Source organism: Oryzias latipes, chromosome 9 (assembly GCF_053564925.1).
Source record: "Oryzias latipes strain Hd-rR chromosome 9, Olatipes_Hd-rR_3.1".
NCBI classification, from domain to species: domain Eukaryota; kingdom Metazoa; phylum Chordata; class Actinopteri; order Beloniformes; family Adrianichthyidae; genus Oryzias; species Oryzias latipes.
The window spans coordinates 15,478,204-15,500,569 of NC_136245.1; the positions used below are offsets into that span (position 1 = coordinate 15,478,204).

Sequence of the window (22,366 nt, forward strand, 5' to 3'; positions counted from 1 at the left end):
CTGACTCTTATGGTACTAAGGCTGTCAGAGCTAAAGCTCTGTTCTTCGACAAATTCACCTTTCCCTGTTTTAGTCACGGGGCACCATTCGGTTGCTCAGTCGAATCTCTCCTCGACAAAGACTGTGGGAATTCCAATGTACATATGTTAGCACGGGATGTGATGGATCATCTTTGACAGCTGTTAATGCCGACCTCCTCTGGGAAGTCACGTTCTCGGAGATAAAACCCTGCCCTGTACAATATCCATCAGTAAGAACATCCAGACATGCAGCATTTTTTAGATCAAGTACCAGAAGAGCCCTGACTAAACTTATAGAAGTGTTTTTTATTGCATTAGAAAAACAAATACTTTTTCCAAATTCTAGTTTAGACTTTAAGTTAATGTTACACCTTCCAGGCACTAAGTGTAGATAGCTATATCTTAAATAGCACTCATCTCAATTTATCAGTGTGAGTTTTTGCACCTGTCATAGTGTAGATCCCTCCACCCATTTGTGTGTAGAGTGGACTGCTCACGATCCGCCTGTTGAAAGAAAAGACAAAAACTGTTGGCTACATTGATCAGTTTGAAGATGAGAAAGAAAGATATGTGTGCAGTTTGTGTGCAAAACAGACATTTGGACTAGTCTGGGCTTTGAAAAAAATAAAATTCAAAGAATGTCAAAACATTCGTGAGTCTAAAAACATTTATGAGCTTATTTTAAAGTTCACAATGCAAACATATATGGTAAATACCAGCAAGTGTAAAGATAACTATATGGACATGAACTATATCAACTAAAGATCCTAATGGTGAACATGTGTAGTCACATATGTCAAATGTCATTGTTTTTATTATTATTGTATACTGATGATGATGAACCCAATTATGATTGGTAAATAATTATTGTAGTATTCAGGTGTCATAGAAATCTTGATAATAAAATTGCAGCTTTTCATATATATATATATATATATATATATATATAGATATATATAAATATATATATATATAGATAAATATTTTATATGATGATCAGGTAGAACAAAAAACGTTGAGAACAAAAGAAAGTGGATGCAAATGAAGCAGGAATTCTTTGGAATCAAAATCAAAGACATGAAGATTTAGTGAGAATGTGTGAAGGTGCAAATGATGGAAGTGTATTTTGTGTATCATCCAATAAATGGGTTGCCTTTATGAATAAATACCATCCGTCTTTGCTTGAAAGACACGCAAAATAAAATATTTCATATTTATGTTTTAATCCGGGGACTCATATTCTGAAGGTGGCACATGTGAGCGGTGAGTTTCGAACCCTTATCTCTTTGAATGAGATAAATAAATGCAATAATTTCCATCAACAGCAATAGAACAGGACTTGTGACAGGCAGTGGTATTTATGAGAGAAAGTCTGCAACTCAGATTTATTTGCAATGAAAGGGTCGACTTTCTTCCCTCTCATTTACATCCACACTTGGCCATGTTAAACCCAGGCCAATGGTGAATTTTTAAAAGGTTGGCATCAATCTTGCGAGAAGGACTGCCACATTCAACGTGGACTTCCTTTACCTTGCAAAGGTTGCTTCCACTGCTAAGAAAGAAAGGTACACATCTTTCAAAGCGCAAAGACAGATACAAGTTAGGGGGAAAGAAATGAAAAGTGTCACCAAAAAATCTACTGAGTATCTGGATTGTTATGTTAAAATGAAGTCAGAGGTGAAAAAAAAACACAAGTCCTTCATTTTTTATGTATCACTATGAATTAAAAAAAAAAGCTGAACACAGCAAAGTTTGGTAAAAGAAAGATAAGTGTTTTAGGTTTTATTAAAAGTGTATCCAACAGGACTTTTAGATAGTAATGCATACATTAAATACACATTTAAACTTCAATTTGCAGGAAAAAGAAAAGTTATTTTCTAAACTTGTCCATACTTTGACCAGACGGGGATTGAAGATGATAGAGTAACAATTTGTGATTGTCAGACGAAACAGTGTTTACAATTACTTTCTGAAAGAAATATTTGCTGTGTATCCAGTAACGGTGTAGGGTGCTATCAGAGCCGTCAGCCAAAGTACAGAACTCCTCTGTGACTGCAGCATAAACACAGCAAAGAACTAAAGAAAAATCTGTTTTTAAAAGATCCTTCTCTTTTTCCTCAATCTCAGGTTTTTCAGCAAAACAACAAATATTCCGCTATAATGACATGGCCGTGGAAGAGGAGGATCATGGGAGTGTAACCCATGTGCTATCCTAGGCATTATTACATTAGGAGTTGGGTCATCTAGACCCATTAGACAGTGCTCTGAACCTTTTTTCTTCAATGATTTGTGATCTTCACTGGTGTCCATGGATTACATGAAATCGTTCCACCTTTATCCACCTTTGTCATGGTAGAGAGAACACGTCAATGTAAGGGTGGGGTCATCTAAGATAGCACAAGGGTTAAAGGGCTGTCTGCTGTTCTACTGAATGTAATAGTGACACGATTACTAATTCATAGGAGTTTAATGTAAAATTTGTTGCTTGTTCTGTAAGCATTAAATGTGAATTAAAAATAGAGTATTTTAAATGTTATTTTAACCAACAGAATTAGGTTGACAGTAAATTATGTCAAGAGGACCTGGCTGCAGACGTCAACATCTGGAACCGTAAGTCTTCGACCAGAACAGGAAGTCCCTCCATATTGCTCGAAATTTTTTTTTATCTTAACTACTAACCCTAACAGTTACAATTTTTATTGTTTTAAGCTTTAATAAAAGTTTTTCAACAATTTTGAACACTTTTGGGTCAAGGTTTGGGTTTGAGTTAGGTTTTGATTTGGGTTTGGGTCAGAGCAAGTTGTATAATTTCTGCTTCCAGCCAATGATTTCAGGTGCCATCTTGTCTGCAGTCAGGTCCCTCTGAAGAGCTTCACATTTTTAAATGAATACATTTTATCCAAATGATCATAAAAGCATTATTTACTTTATTCAAACTTTTGGAGACTTGAAAATGAGTTCAAAAAGATTAAAGAGACGTTTAAAGTCACTAAACCCAAGCAATTTGCTATTTCTTAAAGTAAATCTCAAAGGCAGGCAGATTTGTTTTCTTCATATGTTTCTTTTCTGCATTTTAAAAACACAAACGTGTCTAAATCCAAATAGCTGATTTCTAAATCCAATTTTAGGTTCATTGGAGTGGGTAACATATGGCAAATCAATTAGACAACTAATTTCTAAAACAAAAACATGGCAAGTGCACTTGCTAATCAACAGCAGTGTTGGTGCTCATATTATGGCGGTCACTGGAGTTTTGAAAACAATTAATCCTCATTTCGAGCTGGGAGAGCCATATTGACATATATTCCTAATTTGAATATTCAATTACAGGGAAGTTCCTCATCAAATTAAAGTAAAACTGGGAACACAGCCTGAAAGATTTACGCAATTACAGCAGAGATCAAGAGTATTACATTCCCATGAAATCTGCCCGTGTTAAAATCATATTAGAGTAGAAAAGCACAACACATCACAAAGGATTACTTGATGACTTGAATACCAATCCACCAGATTTGGTTTGTGTGAAGTTTATCTTTTTTTTCTTCTTCTATAGAATAAACTTCAAAAATAAAAGTTGACACAGTAAAAAAAAAAAAAATCACATGGAAGTGTGAGAGACGGTGGAGGCAGACAAGCAGTAGTCCATGGAGAGCTAAGATGAGAATGAAAGCAATATCACTGACTGAGGAGCCAGAGCTGCAATACAGAAAACTGGAAGCTCCTATTTTGACACACATCTAGCCTTTCCAGTGACAACATCTCCACACCTTTCTGCATGTGCCACCGCCGCTGCTTTATGGGAGCTGCTTTCTCACCCATCATTATCCTCCTTTAAGCTCAGTGTCAGGTGCTGAAAAGGGGGTCTCTGTGAATTTGGCGGCAAATCCCCGAATCGTCAGCGACCATCTGATCTTGGGTGATCATTCAATCATTTCCGATATCACTCTGTATCTGTCCGCTTGATCTCTGCTACTTTTTGGCAACTTTTTGAACATAAAATAATAAGCGAGATTGAGGTGGCAAGGATTGTTCTTCAGCACTTCAGACAGGAGATCTGTCATGTAAATGACAGTCACGGTGTCTTTTTCTCTCAAGAGTTGTGTGCAGTGAGAAGCCTTGGTTAACCAGTGAGCAATGAAAGCTGATACAATACTCCAGCAGAGCTCAAGCAATGTGTGGAGTGTCAGACCTGGAAGACTGTGCAATTTTAAATGTATTGATATAAATGCCAATTCTGACACTGATGATGACTGGCTAGACTTTTTGTGCTAAAAAAAAGAAAAAAATGGGCTTGCAATGAAAAAAAGACAACTGGCCTTGACATATTTATCGCTGTGTAGTTGATCTAAAATGGCTCTGTGTGTACAATAGCCTATTATTCAAAGAACAATGTCAAAAAAAACCTTGGTTTTGAGTGAGGCGAAAGAAATTGCAATATTAGGACAAAGCTAATTTATGCCGGCAGTCATTGTAGAGGTCAGATATCAGCGTCAATGATGACAGTTTTATCAGGAGAACAAATGGCAGCGCTGGTCAGGGGAAGAAAGGAGGAAGATGCTTTAGGATACATTTAAAAGCTGATGAAGAGGCATGGCTTTTTCTTTACATTTTTGGGTGGAGAAAGGGGTGATATGGACTGTTTTGACAGTAAACAAGCTAAAGTGGCTGGTAGGAAGCCACTCCTATAAATCAGAACAGAACACTGTTACTGTCAGAAATGCTGGAGATAAACTAGACAAAGAGGCATTTAACACACTTGGTTAATATTACCGTTAATCTTACCATTTTTACTGCAAATGTTCAGTAACCCCACAGAGACAGGCTCAGAAAGGAAATCAAGACGGTCGCAGAGTTTTGCTGTGATTGGGTCCTGCTGCATGAGCGGATTTTGATCTGGGCTTGTACAAGTACTAGTGTACAAGTACAATTTGCCACACAGAAATGGCCACCAAACGTCATTTTTTGGCCCACTAGAAACTGTTGTTGGTGTTTTTAACATGTTTTGGGGTATTTTTTCTGATGATCGTGGACATTTTCATTAATTCATTTTCTTCCGATTGTCCCATTCGGGGCCACGGGGCTGCCGGAGCCTATCCCGGCCACTTATGGGCAAAGGCAGGGGACACCCTGGACAGGTCGCCAGTCCGTCGCAGGGTCACAGGTATCACACACCCATGCATACTCTCATTCTATGGACAATTTGGAGTGACCAATTAACCTATGAAGCATGTTTTTCGACGGTGGGAGGAAGCCCCCGGAGAAAACCAACGCATGTACGGGGAGAACATGCAAACTCCGAAGACAAATAATGAAAATATTAAGGAAATTAAGATGAAAATGCATTTCTGAGTATTTTTTTATTCAAATTGTTGAAAATCAGTAGCAGAAAGAAAATGTAGTTTGGAAAACAACTATGACATATGGGCTAACATTCTGTGCCTGTGGTGTTGCCCACAACTCAGAGGTGAATTTTTACTGTCTCTTTGCAGAAACCATGTGTAACCCTGCTTAAGTTACTTAGTTTTTTTACTCTTTTATTTAGTGTAATTTTCAGTTTATCCACTGGTGGCAGTCAACATTTTGCTTGGTTTTTAGGAATTGCTAGGAGTGATCATCCTGTCATTTTTTTTTAATCTTTGACGTCTTTCCAACTTTTGCTCAGAGCACAGCGTTAGAGAAAAAAAGACTTGAGCAAGGTAAACAGGGAAAAAAAACAGAAATTAATTGTAGTTGTTAAAACTTTATTTGTTCTAAGTTTTGGAGAAAAAACAACTCCCTACCAATATTTAGTGTGTACCCAGGAAGAGTAATCTGGTTAAGAGCTACGTTGGACTTTGATAACATTGTGGGGAAATACGTTATCTTGGTGAGTGGTAATCGCAGTTAAGTTAATGTTGCATTTACCGGCTATATTCACTGGTAAAGTGTATTGATTGATTTAAAAAAGTGATTTGCAAACCAAATGTTATTAAAAAAACAGTTGAGGTAACCATGGAAATATGTGAGCAGTATAAAGTGTAAAGTTTTGTTAACTTTGATGTGTGGAGTCTCCTCGATTGGCCATGTGTTGTAGGCTAGCTGCACAGTAAGGTAGTTATGACTTGTTTTTTTGCATGCATGTTAAGTTATTTCATTTTGGTGAGTTTGTTAAGTTAGAGCTCTAAAAAAAGGGAAAATGACTGTGAAGTAATGTTAAAAGGACAATATATATGGACAATATTTAATGATTTTCTGCACATTTGTGTAGACTGGTTTTTTCTTGGCGTTCATCTGGATCCCCGACCGTCCTTCGTTCAACTCATCTACTCCAGGGGTGTCAAACTCGTTTTTGTTCAGGGACCACATTCAAGGCGTCTGATCCCAAATGGGCCAGACCAGTAACATAAAAGCAAAAAACAGCTTTGTTCTTTTTTTTTTACTCAGTTGGAAAAAAATGCCACAACCAACTAGGGCTCGGAATCACTGGGTACCTCACGATACGATACGACTTGCGATACATTGCTCACGATAGCGATACTATCACGATATGCCGATAATGTGATAATCAATATATATCGTCTCTAACAACTCACGATATATCAAACTTTTAAGAAAGAAGAACTTGAAAAACTGTTTTTTTTTTTTTAAATATGTCACCATTTATTTTTTTGTTTTTAAACACAATGATAAACAACTTGTGTCCTATTTGGTGTAATGAATAACAGACTTCTGAGTAACATTGCTGAAATCAGTAAGACTTTGTCTTTGACAAACATTTTTATTTGGAAATATTTGTAAAATTCGGTTTAAAAAATAGTGAATATGAAAAGCAGTGCCATTATTTACTAAAAAATAGCTGTAAACAGGATAAAAAATGAATAAGTCAAGTAGCTGCAAGGCACATTGGAAGTAACTGCTGAAAAACAAACCCATAAATTGCATTATTAAAAAAAAATAGCTGTAAATCAAATATTAATTCTGTGAACATATTACTTTGTTAAAAATAAATGACACCATTTAGTGCTACTGTGATGTAAACAAAAATAGAATTCTCCTAGAAGTAGCTAGAAACTTTCCTTTAAGTTGTATGTCTATGAAGACTCTTCTTTAAGTTATTTAAGACATGAACTGCTCTCAAAATAAATTACCAGGGATAAAATACATGAACTGAAAGTGCATCTAAAAGTAAACATCTTTGTGAAAAAAACGTTTGGGGAAAAGCTGCATGTGATGTATGTTTATATGTTCATGCTTTTCTTGAGAACCACAGGCTTTTTCGCGTCAAGACGCCACTCGTCTACCGCTGCCGAAAATGCAAATGTGCAACTCAATGAAAAATGTTACTAAATTAAACTTGCAAACATTTGTGAACATAAGAATTTGGAGTTAAGCTCTCTTTCTCTCCTGACACTTGACCAAGCCATAAATATAAGGATTCAGATCCTGTGCAGAAACACATTTACTGTCATTCAAATGTGCAAAACACAGTTAAATATCTTCGAATATTTTCCTGGTTTCTGCCTGAATTTTGTGGCAACACCTGCCTTCTTCCTGACCTTTAATGGGGCGCCATCACTGGCCAGACTGACATCACGTGACTAGTTCACTCCAACATTGTCCAGCACAGTAACTAGAGAGCTGACTCTTTCATCAGCTGTTGCTGTGTCCATCAACTCAAGATCCTCCGCTGTGACGTCTCTTTAACACCTTTAATAAATATGCACAAGTTGTGCAATATCTGTATCTGTTCTTTTATCAATAGTTACCAAGAATGCAAGAAATGACTGGATTCCTTCATTTAGTGCGCAAGTCTCCTCAGAGATGTTGGATCCGCAATAGTAATCCTTGACAGACTCATGTTGGCAAAGGTTGACTGCATTTTGGGGCAAAAGACTTCTTCTTTTCATGTCAGTGACCACTTGTTTGTTGTTTGTTGTTAAGTGGTAAATAAAAGAAACTCATTCAGTTCTGCAGACTTTATTTTGTATTATTTTTTTTCGTCTAAACCTAATTATTCTTTTCTGGTTCAACTGTTGGTCATAGTGCGGCTTCTTTGGGATGGAATATTCCTAGCCAAATATTGGGATATATGACAGTAATCAATCTCCTCATTGAACCTTAAAGTACTTAAAAGTAACTCCATTTGAACGTATTTAGTGTTGTCAGAAAGAGGAGCACCACCTATGGGTTACACATGTCTTAGAAAATAACAGTTTTTTAATTTATTTTGGGTTTATAGTGGGTGCAGCTTTTTTGCTTGTGCAGCACCTCACACTGTTTCACAGAAATGATTCTCTGCTTGATTTAATCTGCTAGATATACCACAAACTATAGCTAACCTTCCCCACCATAATCTTATTTGGTTTGAGAAAAATGTAAAACATTTCTGTTACTGTTGGATAAAAAAACAAAGAACTTAGCCTTGAAGTTGTGACCTTGTGAAGGGTACAACACCCTGTGGATACTGCAGAAAGAAAAAGAAAAAAACAAAGCAAAACGTGGTTTGTGGTTTGTTTCGACTCAACACTATCAGCGTTTACCTGCCTGAGGCACTTCAGAGCTGAGCATGGTTGACTCCACTAATACAATTATGGGAGCCAACACAAATTATTTTCTGAAATTTCGACTGCACTCTCTAGTCTCTGAAAACCATAAAGTTTTAAAGACCACTTTATTCATAATTGTGTTTTTGGTGTTTTTAACATGTTTGTGTTATTTTTTTGATGACGAAGGACATATATATAGAAAATTAAGATAAAAATTGCATTTCTGAGTACGAGTGGATAGCCCCGATATTGCTCACCATTTTTGTCACACCGGTATTGTTAGGTTAGGAGTGTGAGGGGCTGTAAGCTAGCGGGAGAGCACTGAAACCAATTAGTTATATCGCTAGAGAAGACACGCCCACTTGGGAAGCCTGGCCAAAGGTGGCGGAGCGCGACGCCATCTTGGTGAGGTCGTCGACGCCCACATGACACATGACCTCACCAAGATGGCGGTGATCTCTTCCCATGAGGAATCACGTGGTGTCTCCTTAAGCGATATAACTCATTGACTGAAACATAGAGGTGACGATAAAGGAGGCCAGATTGCTCCTTCCCAGCAGTCCTGCCCAAAACTTAGATGCAAATTTCTAATGAAATGTTGGCGATCTGCAGAAACTATGTCCTGGAATATGACAGGTTTTTTTTTTATTATTATTTTGGCTAAAAATGGCATAATCATAGTTAAAAGACCACTGGGAATCCTTTTACAATAGATCAAAAGAAAATCGGAGTGGGTCTTTAACCGATGACGGGGACACAGGCGAGAGTATTTCTTTCCAAGTGCTCTGTCGTAACAGGACACACAGGGAAGTTACTTCAAAAAATCTGGGCTGAGCAGCTGTTTATGAATCCCCGTGTCAATCTATCTAATCTGTGACTTTAAAGGGAGTGCAGAACTATTTACAGTCATATGTATGGCTGTCTGAAGTGCATGTAAGTACACAGAAATAAACAGTCAAAGAACTGCCACAGTGTAAATTGCCCACAGTGCCGTCCTTACGTGTCAGCGCTCCGCCGATGAAAATATTCTCAAAAGAAAATTCTCTGACTGTGGAATGAATTTTAATGTTAATACAAAAACAGCAGCCTGTGATCTCAGCAGGCATCAGGGGTGGGGGGTGCCAGTCGCTTCGAGGTGCAATTTATTCAAACCTCTAAGTCTCACAAACTTAAAAGTGGGCTTCAAAAGAGCTCCGTATTAATGGCAAAGAAACAGAAAAGCCCACACTGGCCTGAGCTCTCACCATAACTTCAGCACATCAAAGATTATTGACCAGTGACTTTGAAAATCTGTCCAATTCATTGCCCAACAGTGTTTTCCATATGAATCAGAAGACGTACAGTGATTAACTGGTTTAGTCTGTGTTGCCTTGAAGCACAAAGGTTACCAACTCAAAAATTTCACTAGAGATTTCTGTGGAGGCTGAGTGTTTTTTAATTTTTTTGCATGAATGTGTGGGTTTCTTCACACAAGCTGACATCCTCCCATACTCCCAAAACATGCATGGTAGCTTGACTGGTTACACTATAATGACCATGAATGTGAAGGGGCATGGCTGTCTGTCTCTCTTTTTTTTTTTCCTCCATGGCAGCCTTTCCAGGATGTACCCCGCCTGTTTTCTGTGACAGCTGGGATAGGATCCAGTCTGCCGTGACCCTGAGCAGGCTAAAATGGGTCTGGAAAAAGGAATGAATGAATCAACAGCTGTGCATTTATTGTTCTCATCCCACAGCAGGGCCATGCAAACAGAAGCTCTGTTTTGAATATGCCTGCTGGCATCCAAGCGCTCTGGTCTGATGTGGCTTTTAAGTGGCTTTTACTCAGCCCGGCACTGGATTGCAGCACTTCATGTTGGCAAACAGATCAGAACTCTGTGCCAAGATTCCCTCTCCTCAGCGCTGCCACACCAAAACAGTCTCAATTGTTTATTTACAATTTGCTGTGGAAATCCCCCAGTTCTTTATTGTGATGAATAATTGAGTTGTTTGATCTGGACAGAGTACAAAGGGCTGCTTCTCTCGCTTTGAGGCCTGAGGTAGAGGAAGCTGGAGAAGCGTGAGCCGAAGAGGGAGAGCTTCCATTCCAGGATAGCGGAGATCTCAAAGCTCTCCTCCTTTCCTCTGCAGCTGTCGCTAACTCTCGGGGCCACATCTCCTCCTTTCAGTCTGCACAGCAGAATGCTGCTGTCACAGAGGAAAAGAAACGACCTGCCTCTGCCTCACGGGATAAAGCACAAATAGTGGAAGTTTAGCCCTGATTGAACTCATGTTCTTGTTCTAGGGATTTTTTCTAGTTAGCCTGTCATGTTGCTCTCCTCTCTGCTACTTCAATGTCCAGACACAAACCTCACAGCAGTTTTCCCAAGAGTGATCAATTGCTTATGTTGATTGTGTATATGTGAAGCTACATTCACACCGCATGTTCAAACAGCCACTTCCAATGCAAAACGTATTTATGAGCAATTCGGGTTCAAAATTCTCAGGTTTACATGTTGCTATGCAAGTTTCTATGACTGTTTTTGGGTTCTTTGTACAAAACACAAACGTTCCAAGTTAAATCAAGTCAAACTTTGGCCAGTAGAAAACTCAGATTTGGTAGTGACGTATGGTTGGCCTCCCATTGAATTCACGGAGCTGCCATCTGTTAAAAAATTGATCATGGAGGAGAATTTAATAATTGCAGTTTGTGTCTGGACGTAAATATTTTACAGCAGGTCTATCATATATCAGCTGTGAAAGAAAAAGCCTGGAGCAAGATTCACAAGATTTGCACCACCTTAATACTTCGCACCAAGCCTCATCCAACTGTAGGTAATGGACATCACTTGTAAAAAGTAGAAAAAGAAGGAGAAGACCCTGCGTGCTCATCCAGTGTGAACACTGTGGGTTAAATGCGCGTTCAAGAACACAATACTGTTCTTGAATGCTCATCACGTGTCTCTTGTGAATGTAGCATGAGAGACACACAAACAGAAGAATTCAGAAGTAACAAAGAACAGTAGTGAAGTCAAGTACAGTAAAGTACAAGATACAGTTCTACAGGTAATACAAGGATGCTTACTTTGGTGAGCTGATCTGCGCATCAAATTGAAGATGGATGGTTGCCTGCTGAGGTAATTTACGAGCGACATCTCCCACCTTGCACCATATTCCCATATTGTTTACTTCACTAAAAAAACAAAAAATACAGATCACGGTGACAGTCCCATTTTTTGTGTGTCTCTAAATAGCACAACATTACAAACGAAATAATGAAAGAGCTGCTTATGATGTCTGACAAAAAACTACCAAAGATTCTGACTTTCTGCAGTTCCCCGTGTTTTGCACTTACCCTATACAGGTGTAGTTCACCACCTGGTACTTAGATTTGGCGGTGATTTGTATGTCATATATAGCCCTTTCCGCAGCCTCACGAGGCATCATTTTCACACACAACCTCCTCTTCCTCATGGCAGCTTCCTCTGATGGGAGAAACACATGCGAAGGAGCCAGGAAGCAGGAGGTGGGTGCCTATTCTGTTCTTTTTCCTTTGGGCTTTCACAAAAAAAAAAAAAAAAAAAACACCTAGAGACATCTTTAATCTGTTAAAGTCAGATCATCTTTTTATCTATTGTAAAAGTGTTCCCAGTGATCTTTAAATTATGATTATGTCGTTTTTAGCCAAAAAAAAAAAAAAACAGAGTTTCTACACTACATTAGAAATTTGCCTCTGAGTTCTGGGTTAAGACCGTCGGCACAGAGTAAGCCCACCCTCCCTTTCCATCATCCATCTGTTATATATTAACCATCTTAAATTTCAAGCAAAAGCGACGAACAATAGGATTTTCTAAATAACTGTGCTCACAGAAAATAAATTAGTGGACACTGGATAACTGCAAAATTCATGGCTGTTATTATCACTTTTATCATTTTAGTGAATAAAACCACAAAAGCAAGTGAGTCCTTAATCAGATGTTGTGTACAACTGGGATTTAAACTTGATATTCACAAAGAAAACCCATACATACTGTCACATATATATATTAAAGAAGGATACACATGAAGTAATAAAACATGAAATTACAACACGACCAAACAAAGCATAATCTCTTTTCTTCATTCTGGCAAAAAAGCATTCCTTTGCCTGCTTATATTGCATCGTGCCTTGCTCATTTATTTCCCCAGCAACACCAGAAAGTGCAGTGTAAATGCAATGATAATAAAAATAATAAACAAGCTGTCCTCACTTCCCACACCAAAATATTATTACATTTCCAAGGCATGGATAGCAAGAGGGAAATACATAGCACTCAAAAAGCGCCAAAGCATCAGGGGAATGCATTTCATTAATATTAGATAACCCCCATCTACTGGTCCTCTCCCCAAATAAATACATAAATAAATAAGACCCTCATAAAGAAAAGCCAAGCACCAGCTCAGATAAACAATGAGTCATGATTCTCTTCTCTTTTACCTCCAGGGCAAAATGTTTATTTTATTCCCACTGTCTGCCATAAATTAAGCTAACCTGCACCCATAAAACATTCACTATCTCAAGAAAAGCTGCCCCTAAGGACCTCTGTATAGAAGCTGGTCAGAGTGGGCGAAAAAAAAAAAAAAAGGAGAGAAGTGGGCCTGCACCCGCAGCTGATTGTTTATTTACTTGTGTCAATTGTTTCTGGCATAGCCGTGAAGAACTCCGGTAATGGATCCTTGCTGTCAATTAGCTTTATATCCACAACAACTTCTGGCCTCTGAAAGACAAGAAATTCAAAAGTGTGAGAATATGTTCTTAAGACGAGAAGAGGAAAAAATAAGGGTAAAGCGAAAGGAAATCTCTGAGGACTAAGTAGTTCCAGTGGCCACTCTCTAACAGCTTCCATTAAAAATGAGAGGAATCTGTGACTGCCTAATCATTTTGGTGAGAAGCTGTGGCCTCATGGGAGACAGTGGAGGCGTTCTGATCAACAGAATGGGACTAGTTAAAAGTAATCAGGGACTGTGTAGTTGACATTTTCAAGCACGACTCCCCTCAACCTCCCATTACAGTTTCATTTTTTGCCATAATAAATTGCAATAAAACACAGCGGCAGTAAAGAATGGAGGGAGCCAGGCATGACCTGAAGCACCCTTGGTTACACTAATACTGTTGCCCGAGTGTCATTGCCATTAGAGGCATTTTTATTCATAGTTTTTATAGTAACATAAGGAAGAATATGGATGAATGTTATTACTATGCATGAACCCCTCTTTGTGAGTGTGTGTGCTTGTTGTTTGCCTTTTTCTAGATTTTTTTTCCATCTCAACCTGACAAAAAAAGACCATCTACCTTCAACCTAGAGTATGATAAATCACAAACTATTTACGCCCCCCCCACACACATAATTCAGGGGCTAATTTTACAGAATCTGTTTTTGTCATGGACAATTACAGTGGGAGTTCCAATGACTGGCAGACAAAATAGCCTTTGTTGATGGCTCTGTCATGTTTTATTTGTGTCAAAGCTTCTAAAACAATAAGGACACATATTTTAAGATAATACACAGCAAGTAGGAAGAGGCTATTTGTATGCTATCTTCCAAATTGTGCTCATGTAAGAGGCTGCTGATGCTCACTGGCTTCTAGAGGACATATTGGGGGGAAAAATGTGACTTGATTAAGTTCTGAAAGTGAAGCTGATGCAAAGCAGTAATAAAGAAAAAAACAGGTTTTGTTGACAATTCAGCCTGTATTGTGCACCTGGAAGCCAGGAAAACTTAATTATTAGTGAGGCAATAGTATGAGCAGAGGCTGGACAGGTGGATGACTCTGGCAATGCAAGCAGGTGTATTTATGGCCACAGAGCAGCTGACAGCCAAGATACACATCAACTGTGTGCTCCAGACAGGCAAAGAGTCTAAAAATGACTCAACAGCATCATGAGGAATAGAATGCAAAGAGCATTTTGGCCCCAGTGGAATCATGGCTGCTCAAATTGGGAATTCTATATTTAGCCCAAACAATCTGAAAGTGATGTTTTTTTTTTGTGCAATGTTAAATATCCATATTCAAACATATTATGCACATGAGCTTTCAAGAATCACTGGCTGGCAACAATTTTTATCCACAGGGACAGTGCGAATTGAATAAAAAGGAGTAGTTAAAATACAGCTCATTGTTATGTCATGAATAAACATAAATGGTGTCCTCCAGAGAGCATACAACAAGAAGAATATGTCTCCATAGTATTTTTCAACTGGGATATGCGTGCAAAAACACTGTGAAATATTTTAAACTCCAGCGCCAGTGCAGTGTTGTTTCTCATACGTGAGACTTCTGCTGATCAAAGTGCATCGAATCCTGGAAGTTGAGAAGTGAACTAAGAGATGCTGGAGAACTAAACAGTGTGGAATTAGTGGAACAGACATAAGCAACAAGAAAAGTTTGCAGTCATGCTTACTATTTCTTTGGAGAAACACAGGTAACGGGTGACCTTGGATTTGAATAAGCCGTCCTTCCACAGGTCGGCGTCACCACCATCTGTTGTTTGTGCAACCTACGTTAAAAAAAAAAAAAAGGAAAAGAAACAAGGAGACAAAAAAACATCCATGAGGTGGAATAAAGTTAATGTATGTATGCCATGGGCGTGCTGCTTGTGCTTCTTCCTTTGCATACTGGCTTTAATTAACGCGTGCATACACTTGTGCTTCATCTCATTAGAGCTCTACGTGGGTAAAGTCTTAGCCCCCTAAAAAGGAGGCTAAAAATATCATCCCTCGGGACCTGGCTGATTAAAGATGCCCTGACAAGTATCTGCTCTAATAAGGAAAGCGAAGTGCTTGAATAGTAAAGCCAAGATTACATCTGGGGTAAAAGTGGAGTGTATCTTTATTTAGGTAAACCTTTTGTGGTAAAAGCAACCAGGTCACAGGTAAACATATGCTGCACATCTGTACTGAGGGACAAGATGTACTGGCTTTTATTTAAAAAAAAAAATAAGATCACATTTTACTACATGTAGGCACCCAAATTCAGGCTTAACGTCCACTCTTATGTAAATACTGGAAGGAATATAGACCAAAATAAGGCGAAATAACCTGGAGGCTGCGATAGAAAAGCTCCACCATCACATCAGCAAATATGCTTGGCTGAAATGTCACGTTCCATTGGCCGTCCTGTGAGAATCACCCAAATAACTGCCAGAGTTATTTTCTAAAGGGATCCTTTACAAAGAAGAGTCAATCTAATGAGGTTCATTTAAATGAAGAAGTCATAGATCTCTGCACCCACCCACACATATTACCCTCTTGACAATAATGATGAATGACCCCAGTCACTAGGTGCGGGAAACACGGCGTGGAGAGATTCATGCAAAACCAGCACTGACTAAAGGGATGAGAGCAGGGGCTAGCATCGGGAGCAGAGACAGATAGCAGGATGCGGGAGAGAAAAAGATGAGAAGACGAGAGGGGAGAGGGATTGTGGGGTGTCTCCAACAGCCGTTTCCATGAAAGGTCCCAAAAGGAGCCTATACATCACCAGCCTCCCTCTTCCTTACAAGACAACCCGTCTTGGCCACTTTTTCCAGGTCAGTAGCCAGCGCATCCTGTCAGCGTAAACAAAGGGCTCGCTTTGTGAAACCCAAAGTCAAGCTGAGGAGTAACGAGGGCACAGTCCTCCAAGGAGGCACCTCAGGCATCATCCTGCCACAGCCGCAGGCAACAGGGATGGAACGCTACTTGAATGTGAAACAACCAACTGCTGAGCCGCAGCATGAAAAGCATGTGTAAAGTTGCACCGCCTCTTTTCTAACACTTTCAAGCCTGCTGCCATACGGCTGCTGCGTTAAATAGACTTCAATGAAAAGGAAGTCACAAGCCCGGTGAGGGACATCACACCCTTGACACAGAAAAATGTCATATCATTTGATTTTAAAAATGCAGCGACAGGTTCAACTGCCACTTGCAGTGATCTGAAGGCCCACCTCTGAATGATGTCGTTAGGGGACTTGTGAATAAGCCAACTTGTAAGGAGCTTTTCTGGATACAAATGGCAGGAGTGAGCTACATGAATAGGCGTGGAATAAAAAGCTATAACGCTGTGAAATGATTAAAATACAAAAACAAACAAACAGCAGATTAAAAAGTGCATGACTCATACAGGGAAGCCAAAAATACATTTCAGTCAGACAACTCATAATATTTATTTTTTACATCTTTTAGTTTGCTTTCACATACTTTGTTGCTTTCACATTCACTTTCCTTTAAGTTAGCATTCACTTTCCTCCGAGTAGGCATTTTGCATTCCTCCAAGTTAGCATTTCACATTCCTTCAAGTTAGCAGTTCACTTTCCTTCAAGTTAGCAATTCACTTTCCTTCAAGTTAGCAGTTCACTTTCCTTAAAGTTAGCATTTCACTTTCCTTCAAGTTAGCATTTCACTTTCCTTCAACTTTGCTTTTCACTTTCCTTCAACTTTGCATTTCACTTTCCTTTAACTTTGCATTTCACTTTCCTTTAACTTTGCATTTCACTTTCCTTTAACTCTGCATTTCACTTTCCTTTAGTTTGGCATAAAACTCCGTGCAATTCCAAGAGACAAATTTCCATAAACTTTTGGGTAATAACTACCCCTAACAAAGCTCACAGGTGGAAGCCGGGGAGGAGGGTGGGGCAAAGAAAGCAGTGCTGCAGTAAAGAAGGATGAACAACTTACACACCTGGACTTAAATAGGATGCTGCACAGGTGAATTGATTAACTGACCCACCCTAGGGGAGTGGCCTGAGGGAAAAGCCTGCCTGAGTTGCCTGCCCGAAATGCTCCCAAGGTCGCTCACTTCAGTCAGACAACTCATGCAGTAGTAATAATATTTATTTTTTACATCTTTTAGTTTGCTTTCACATACTTTGTTGCTTTCACATTCTTTGACATTCACTTTCCTTTAAGTTAGCATTCACTTTCCTCAGAGTAAGCATTTTGCATTCCTCCAAGTTAGCATTTCACTTTCCTTCAAGTTAGCATTTCACTTTCCTCCAAGTTAGCAATTCACTTTCCTTCAAGTTAGCATTTCACTTTCCTTCAAGTTAGCATTTCACTTTCCTTCAAGTTAGCATTTCACTTTCCTTCAACTTTGCATTTCACTTTCCTTCAACTTTGCATTTCACTTTCCTTTAACTTTGCATTTCACTTTCCTTTAGTTTGGCATAAAACTCAGTGCAATTCCAAGAGACAAATTTCCATAAACTTTTGGGTAATAACTACCCCCAACACCAATTAAATCAAGGTTGGAAAGAAATTAAATGTATATCAGTATGTAATCATTATGTAATGTTGCAGCTGTGACGCAGAAGCTAGATTCGACAGACAAGCTCCCCCTCCATTCTGATCTGACTAGATTTATATACATCCCATCTGAGCTGGCATGTGGCTCAAAACTGTACGCCTGGATAGTTCCATTATTTCTCGCCATTTTTTTTGCACCGTTAATGTTAGGTTGGGGTTGTAAGCTAGCAGGAGAGAGTGTAAACACTTGACGGGAAATGGGATGGACTTACTCCACACCAACATTCCTGCCCACAACTCACAACTCAATTTCTAGTGTACTACTGCTGCTCTGCAGGAATTATCTCGTAGAAAACGGCACAGGTTTCCTGAACTTGGATTAAAATGGCATAACTAAGACACCAACAACGCTTTGAAAACAGCAAAACTGAAACTTTGAAGAAGAAATAAAAGGTAAAAAAATTACAAATTGTGAGAAGTACCGTTAATGTTGTCCTTTCCATATTTAAATAAAACAAAAAGCCTACATATTATAAAAGAACTCAGATACATGTGCAACAGTTGATGATAACATGACATATTAAGGGTGTATTCAGACTGGAAAAGTTTGCTGGTCCAGACCATGTCTGTTTACTCTGGGTCCACTTAAAATGTGTTCTTGATTATTTGTGGAAACGGACACTGTTTCTCTTTAAGCGTACCAAATGTATCTAGTCTGAACACAACCTTAGATCCAAGGTCCTAATTGTGGACTAAGCCACCATTCACATTGACTGTAATCAATGTATGAGACTGTAGTTTTTGTTCCGCTCTAAACCTGTGCTTTCTTGTGCACACACAACTTGTTTAGGTGCAGAAATCTGAGTGCACCATATCAAACAGTTAAAAGCTAATCAGGCCTTTATTTTGTAATTAAAAAAAAAAGTTTTGGAAGGTTTCAAAGGGAAAATTTTGGAAGGACAAGAATAACTAAAAAACAGTACAGCCCATGCTAAACTAGACTTTTTAGTGGCATAGATTGAAGGAATGGGGATGGTCTGCCATTGGGCAGGTGCAGGTCTCCCACATGAACCAAACAGTACTCAAAAGACCAAACCAATTTTGATTAAAAGTTAGAGAAGGTAACCAATGGAAACCGAGGTAAACACAATTCATCCTCCAATGATTGTTGTGATTTTATCATGTGGCATTTTGGCATGAACAAAAATGCTGTAAACGTGGTAGCGACAAGAGGACAGTTGCTGTCCCAAACATATTCATTTAGACAGACATCAGGTTAACTGGTCTTGCAAAAACTTGGCCAAAATACTCAGAACTCATCAATGTCAAAACTCTGAATATGTTTTTTGATCCGTCCCTTGATGTTCCATATATTTTTTTCTACTGTTTCACTGCCTCTTCTCAATTCTTTATTGCCTCTTCTCCTTTCATGCAAGTGACCCAGATATTGACATTCCAGCAACACATAGAGGAATTTTTCTTGTCTTGAAATGCACCTGCAAAAAGATAAAGTCTGATAGAGGAGCAGTAAGTGAGGATGCACAGGTGTAGCTTCACTGTCTTTTTGTCTGCTGCGACATCAGTTTACAGTGAACAGAGCTTTCATAAGAACTGGTAGTATTCATCTGGCAGAGATCATGAGATACACTAGCATCTTAGAAAAAAAATCAATGGACATCCAGTTCCTCTGAGCCCCATGTCATTTTTAATTGGTGCCATTTTGTTTTCTACTGAGTAAAATTTAGATTCACATCTGCACCCTCATGTTTCTGCTTTTCCTGGTTGACTCATTCACTTTAACTCAGGTAAGTGAACATTAAGCCTTAAATTTCTTTTAGTAGTTACTTTTATTAGTGTTCATTGTACGTGGGTTCAGGGGTCGTATGTTGTCTGTTTTTGTTCTAAATGTTAGAGCGCTTTGAGTTGCGTAATGTGTAAGAAGCGCTTTTTTTATAAATAAAGTTTGATTTGACCTGATTTGATCTTGATGGAAATACTGTATAATTAAAAAGGCGTTGAAGCATATTGTTTTTAAAAAAAAATACATATAATAAAAAAAAAAGCCACAGCTACATCATGTCATGACAGACTTCACTGCTACGTGTCCAATGCTGTTGTGGGGATTGACTCACAAACAAAAATAAACTGTTCATAATGTTAAATACAACCAATACTTTCACAACATTTTGCTCTGTAATGTGTTTGGATAAAGTTAAAACCGGCTGGCAATATCTTGACGAGCACAGGAGCAAAACGGACACGGATCATGTCTATGACACAGACACATTGTGACTTTTCTCCATATAATTGCAGGTAATTTGATTGTTTGTTTGAATAGTTTGTTTTTGTAGTTCTTAATAAATTAGTACAAAAAAGACAAAAAAAAATTAAGAAAAATAGGAAAATTTGAAAGATCTCTCTTTTTTATTGAATATTGTACATTTTTATAAAAAAAAAGTATTAACAGAAAAACCATTACTGACAGTTTCATTATTATTTCATCTTTTTAATGTCAAATACATTTTTTTTGGTAACTCTTAACCAAGATTTGTATACAATTGTTTGACTATTAAACATTCAGTGGTTTCTGGCTGCACAAAGTTTGTGATTTTCTTCACATTCACTAACTTACTTTGAAATGTAAAAAAAATGTTGGTGCATGATTCACCTGCACATGCACATAATCTTCTCATAAACTTTAATGCATTACTGCAATGAGAGGAAGTCTTTTGGGCTTCCTTTTTTTTTGTCACTATCCTGTGGTGTGTTTATACTCCTGCCCGTGGGTGTGATTCCACCCACTATCATCTGTAGGAAGATTTGAACAAGCTGCCTCTGTAGGGTGGAGCAGGAAGAGATCAGATCTGGGAGCAAAGGGAGGGACTGGGGGCATAGGGTGAAAATAAAATAAAAAAAAAAGATAAAGAAGATAGGAAGCAAGAAAAAGAGGAAGAGAGATCTGCCCCTGAGCTTGATCCGAGCTGTTTGATTTAAGCAATCTTCTTTTATTGTATCCTTTTTTTATAGCCACAAAGCCGTTTCAATAAACACCTAACCCACAAAACTTTAAATCATGAGCCATTCTTTTTAACAGTAAAAAATGTTGTGGTACTTGAATATGAGAAACGCATAGGGACAAAGGGAAATGATTGGGGCCAGGACAAACATCATTAAACCCTTGCCCCTGGTGTCTCTACAGTACTGGGGGCAACTAGAATAGAGAAACCTCTCAACCATCAAAACAAGCTGTATAAATAAATTATCTGACTGGATCAAAAAAAGAAGAAGATAAAAAATAAAATAAAATAAAGAAAGGCTGCCAACATCCTTACAGAGCATTATAATACACCAAGTTTGCCCACACTTGTTACTACTGAATGAAGTGGAATGCCACCAGTGCACTTATGAAGTAAAATGTGCAATTTAATCAGAAAATTAGGGTGGGTCATTTCAAGCAAAAAGATCCATGGGATAATGGGCAACATATTAACAAGTATGGAGGGTGCGGCTTGTAATGTAAAATGATTGTGACCTAAAACACTGACGATAATATCCTGCAGATGGAAATGAAGTTTCATCATTTTAACATGTATTATATTGTATGATATGCTGAACTCTGTGAGAAACTATTTTGAAAAATCGTACATGTCATTAAATGTTTTTTTCAGCTTTTATTACCAACTAGTTTTAGTCCAAATTAAATTGTATTCTTTAAAGATTAAAAAGGAAAAGTCTGGATATTTAGATTCAACATAGTTGGTGAAACATGAATTGCGATGCAGCTGCACATATACTCACAACATAGTAGCCATCTGGGGCTTTGCTGGGTGAAGTTATGACTCCCATTGCAGTGATGGGCTCCGAGGGAAGCTGGCTGCTTTCTTCTGACATCATTGAGGTCTGCAAGAAAAATAAAAGTTCTATCCCCTTTAAATAACTTTTATTCACACTGAAAAGTGTGATGTAGAGTTAGTTTAATATTTTCTTTTGACAAATAACAATTAGTAAGCAAGGAGAGTACTGAAAACAATTGGGTAACACTTTCTTTTACAGTACAGTACTTACAGTGTACTAAAGTGTTATTTACATGGTACTTATTGTGTAACTACTGGGTACTTCTAGGGTATTTACATGGTACTTTTTATGGAATTTACTGGGTGCTTACAGTTTGTTTACATTGTACTTTTTATGGGACTTACTGGGTACTTACATGGTACTTTTTTGTGTCTACTCAGTACTTATATGGTACTTATTATGTATTTATGTGGTATTATTTAGTTCATACCTATGTGGTACATACTGGGTATTTATAATATACTTACTGGGTATTTACATGTTGTGCAAAGGAGTCTTTTGTGGTACTTACCACATGTAAGAACAAGGTAAGTACAAATAAAGTACCTTGACCTTTAGGTCTGTACTCGTATGTTTCATGGTATTTACCATGAATTTACCACAGAAACTACCCCTTAAGTACAATTAAACTGGACTATAAAAGAAAGTCAGCCCTATTTCCACTCAACTACATGGTACTTTCATTACTAAATACTAGGTATGTTCACTTGAATATTACTTGGTACTT

The 22,366-nt window shown here is 38.2% G+C and overlaps 1 protein-coding gene across 3 annotated transcripts in view; it reads right to left on the reverse strand.

Moving 5' to 3' along the window:
* mvb12bb (multivesicular body subunit 12Bb) overlaps positions 1-22,366 on the reverse strand; it is an 89,493-nt gene that overhangs the window by 16,958 nt on the left and 50,169 nt on the right. For 2 of the 3 annotated variants that reach the window (XM_078952731.1, XM_023958624.2), the window contains exons 2-7: positions 21,583-21,684; positions 14,964-15,059; positions 13,188-13,278; positions 11,877-12,006; positions 11,607-11,714; positions 466-524 (exon numbers count right to left, since the gene is read on the reverse strand). In XM_078952731.1, coding sequence (XP_078808857.1) covers positions 466-524; positions 11,607-11,714; positions 11,877-12,006; positions 13,188-13,278; positions 14,964-15,059; positions 21,583-21,684 — 586 coding nt within the window. Of the gene's footprint in view, positions 1-465; positions 525-11,606; positions 11,715-11,876; positions 12,007-13,187; positions 13,279-14,963; positions 15,060-21,582; positions 21,685-22,366 lie in introns of those variants that run through there. The other variant, XR_013658126.1, reaches the window with a different exon arrangement.